At 32.5% G+C, this 4,607-nt stretch overlaps 1 protein-coding gene across 1 annotated transcript in view; it reads right to left on the bottom strand.

The window, feature by feature from the left end:
- The window catches only part of LOC108690433 (protein lozenge-like), a 37,423-nt gene that overhangs the window by 21,152 nt on the left and 11,664 nt on the right, over nucleotides 1-4,607 (bottom strand). Inside the window, exon 4 of the mRNA XM_018197724.1 lies at nucleotides 326-637. Within this exon, the coding sequence (XP_018053213.1) occupies nucleotides 326-637 (312 nt within the window). The remainder of the gene's footprint in view (nucleotides 1-325; nucleotides 638-4,607) is intronic.

Raw genomic sequence — 4,607 nt, 5'->3', positions numbered from 1 at the left:
TAATTCTTGTTATAAATGTAAAAATTTTTTTCTTCTTCAAAAAGAAACGTCTACAAAAAATTATACAATATCGAAACAATATTATTGTGTTTTTAATTTTTTGGAAAAAGATCTCTTAAAGAGAGATTCATATTCGTTTGTATCATGAAGATTTATGCGCTGTTTGCTTCAGTTTTAAATAGAAAAAAACATTTGCATTTTATTTATTTAATTTTAACGTGTAAATTCTAATGAGATTGTGTAATATTATTCACATACAACAAATCGAATTGACTTAGAATTATCAGAGCGATTTAAAATAGGCAACAACAAGATCAGAACTTACCGCCGTGCTGAGGACTACGCTTATAGCAATCCTGATGAACGGAAGAGCCGCCAGTAGCCCCGAGGTGTGTACTGGAAGCCGGCGATGCGGTCGGGTCGGTGTTGTTGGGGTTGGTGCAGGCACCGCTAACCGAATTCGTGGTGACGTTGTTGCCAGTCTGCTGGTCGTGTAAGTGACTGCTGCTGTGATGATGGTGATGCTTATTCCTCCCGAACGATTCGAGTTCTCGCAAGTGGGACCTGAACGAGGTCGGCGCATCGAGGAAGGGCCTTTGTCCTAGACCGAGCGCGCGGAATTGCTGATGTTGCTGCCCTGAAAAAGAGTTATTTATTACATATATATATATATATGTATATATACATGTATCGTATTATTCGTACTATTCGTTTGTAAGTTTGTGTAGTTTAAATTTTAATCAATGTTAACCCTAATTGATATTCGAGACTCCAGTGGACTCGAACATTTTTCCAAATATGTCAAAGATTTTGATGATTTATAACAAATGTTTTTCATTTGTTATAAATTTGATATAATTTTAAATTACATAATCTTATTTTTTTGATCTTTAAAATGAAAAAATATCGTTCAATTACATAAATACATTAATAAATTACGTAAATTTTAAATACATTAATTTAAATTTTGCCGGATAAGTTGAATACCAGTGAATACCAGTTTAAAGAAATTTCGGAAGAATTTAAAAGATAGTAATTAAAGATAGTAATTAAGATTAAAACTTGAAGTAAAAAAAATGAAATGAAATTCTAATGTTTCTTTTTTATTACAAATCACTTCGTGAAGAATTCCAAAAGACGCACTTTAAATATTTTCTTTAGATGTAATTTGGATTTTTCTATCGCTTTGACACGATTCGGACATGTGGAATTTCTAAATCGGGCAGATTGACCAATGCGCGTCTACGTCATTAGTCCAATAGAACAGGATAATGAAGAAACTCGACCTCTCTTCCCTTGATAGACTTCAATAGCATTCCTCGCATATCTGGAACCTCACGGATAGACAGAATCTCGAGCCAAGTATCGCAGCGCATACATAACGTGGGTATTCCGATTCCCTATTACATCGGATCCTAATACACGCTTGATACATATTGTTACATGACAATGCACATGACTCGGCACGTGCACAAGCTCGGCACGTGCACAAGCCCGGACATAATAATCGGTGCATAGACGAAATATGTTAGATGTGGGATAATTGATAGACTTCAAAGTTTCGTTTATCTCTCTATAGAGTTGTCTCTCTCGGCATATAAGTATTAAAAGTTTGATTACAGAGATTAACTGATAAATATTGAAATGAAATTACAAAGATCATTAAGAAATAACCTTTCCAAAGTGTAAAATTTATTTCAAGGAAATACATAGCATGAGACAAGAATTAAATGTAACATACATTTTCAGATGTGTCTCAAGAGTTATGAGCTTTCTACAATAAGCCATTACCTAAGCTTTAAGTCTTAAGCCATAAGATATTGACCACTCACAGTCGAATGTGAGAAGAATAATCGATTATAGTTGGTTGACTTCTTATGGCTTAAGATTTGAACTTAAGTAATGGCTTATTGTAGAAAACCTATTAGGGTGAAAGCACAGAGTCTTGCATAACGCATAATGCATAATGCATAAGAAAATGAACCAATCAAAATCCTTCTTTTTTCTTTCCATAAAACTCCTTCCATAAGACTCTGACTGGTTGATTTTCTTACCCCGCAAATACAATAGAATAGTAAGCCTTAAGCCTTAGAAATTGATCAATCACAATCGAATGTGAGAAGAAAAATCTATGATTGATCAATTTCTTATGGCTTAAGGCTTGCTATTATGGGGATTATGCGTTCTGCGTTATGCAAGAATTTGTATTCCTGTCCTTAATCTTCATAATTTAAGACTTTTAATATTTATATACCGATGTCCATAGAAAAAGAGAAACAGTTCAGAAACTCTGAAATCTATCAATTATCTATAGGTAACAAAAGTAACACGTTTGCCTTCACCGTTTTCCCATGCTTCTCTCGCAATCTCTTTCTCTCCTTCAACGGTTTCCGCACGAAGGAGAAGCCGAGAGGCTAGGCGCAAATTGTTATTCTTCAAGGGTAGAAGAGGAAGAAAAAGAGAGAGAAAAGGAAAGGAAGGTAGTGGAGAGGAAAAAGACGGGGAAACGAAGGTAAAGGAGAGAGAAAGAGAAAGAAACACCTCCGGCCACGAGGGCGAACGACAAATAAAGTTCGACCACAAACTGCACGAAATTGTCGGCGAGCCCAGATGGTCAGCTTCAGTGCTCTGAACCGATGCCTACAAGATTATTCCTTGCTACCGACTACCACGATCGGCCCGCGCCAGAAGATACTACAAGCGAGGGGCCCATGTATAGGGCCCGCGCAGATCCCACGACTTCTCACGTACCGGACGCCGATAATGCCCCAAACGTACGGAACGTTACGCAGCGATGGGCCTGTCGATGTACTCTTTGCTTCGCTCTCGCGAAAGGTCAAACGGTAGACACGAACTTCTACTGTAAAATCTTTTCAGCAAAAGTGGATGTTCGAAGAAATTTTTGAGACATCTGTGTGATGATTCAATGATAGAGATAAAATTGTTGTGAGATTTTTAGATATATATGGATTCCTTGCATAAAATAGAAATTATAGATATTGAGACATTAAATATTATATTCGCATATATCAACGCAGCTATAATTTCAGTAAAAGTGAATACTTGAGAAATTTTTTGAGAGACAGGCAAATAATTTTCAATAAAAAGAGGTAAATCTCTCTCTCTTTCTCTCTCTCTCTCTCTCTCTCTCTGCCAGAAAAATGCTCTTTCTCTTGATTCATATAAGATTAATTGTAACATAATACATTTCAGATCCACAAGTTCGAATTTTGGCTGAGATAACATACATTTTTTGCAATAAATTTTTTGCGTTATTCTAATTGTAAGATGTTTATTAGCATCATTATTATTATATTATCAATTTAATTTGAGTTGTGATATTACTATTTCATGTTTAACTTAAGATTGCATTTTCAAGATCGGCTGCGATCAGTGCACAATTTGAAAAACTGGAAAATGTATTTAAAAATTCACATAGAAACATTATTAAACAAAAAAATTCATTTATTGAAGTATCTAAAATTTCGATTAAAATGAACGCTTGAAAAATTTGTGCAAAGAAGCCGTATATAAAATTTCACAACGCGATTTCATCTACATCACTGAATCATTTCTAAATTTCTCAAGCGTCTTTTATTGAAAGTATAGCCACGTTGATAGAAAGTGACACAAGTAAAATCAGAATTAGAGTTGCAGTGTTCGAATTTTGAAAACTTATGATGTAGTTTTACAGAATACAGATTTGTTCGTACACTGTTAGAAATATAATTATGAGTTTCCTTTATATGTAACTGAAGCTCGTGATTATGAAACGAAATTAAAAGTAATAAATGATTTAACTGAAAATTAACAGTAGTTACTTAATTATAGTAGTTACTTAAATGTAATGGAATGTACAAAGAATTTACAAAATTTAACATATTTTTCATAAAAGCTTATGAAAAATATGAAAAGTACATTAAATTTCATAAATTTTTATGAAAAATATATTAATTTCATATACACAAATATACTTTTCAGTTATAAATACATTCAGTTATAAATTTAATGTAATGTCATGAAATTAAGTTCAAATTGTGTAACTTAAAAGTATATTAAATTTCGTGAAATCTTTAACAGTACATGTATAAAGCGCCCTCAATTTATTATATTGTGCTGCAAAAGGCAGTAATAAAAGCCAAAGAATTAACAAAATATTAAAACTGTTAGAAAAATAAATATTATTTTTTAATAAAATTGTTTTTTAATTTAGTATTAAATATAGAATATTTATTATCAATTTGAAAGTTATTAATGAATAATATGTATTCAATTAAGTAATTGAATGTATATTGAGAAGTATGTGTATAACACGGAAAGAAAGTGAAGTTATGCGTATTTATTGTTTTAATTAAAACGTTATTTTAAATAAAAATTTTTTAAATGCTATACTGAAAGTTATTAATTTTAAACTGTATTGATTTTCTATCAACACAATGATGTAATCGTGACGAGTGCAATCTGGCGTTAGTAAAGAATGCAAATATAAAAAAAAGAAGATGCTAGAGGATCGCAGAAGAAAAGACATATGAAAAACATTTAATTACAATAAACAAGAATGATGGTGATATAACACCTTCATCAATCGTCCCTCCGGCTTGTGAAAC

The sequence above is a fragment of the Atta colombica genome, unplaced genomic scaffold (assembly GCF_001594045.1).
Source record: "Atta colombica isolate Treedump-2 unplaced genomic scaffold, Acol1.0 scaffold321, whole genome shotgun sequence".
Taxonomy (NCBI): domain Eukaryota; kingdom Metazoa; phylum Arthropoda; class Insecta; order Hymenoptera; family Formicidae; genus Atta; species Atta colombica.
This window is presented reverse-complemented; position numbering and strand designations above follow the sequence as displayed.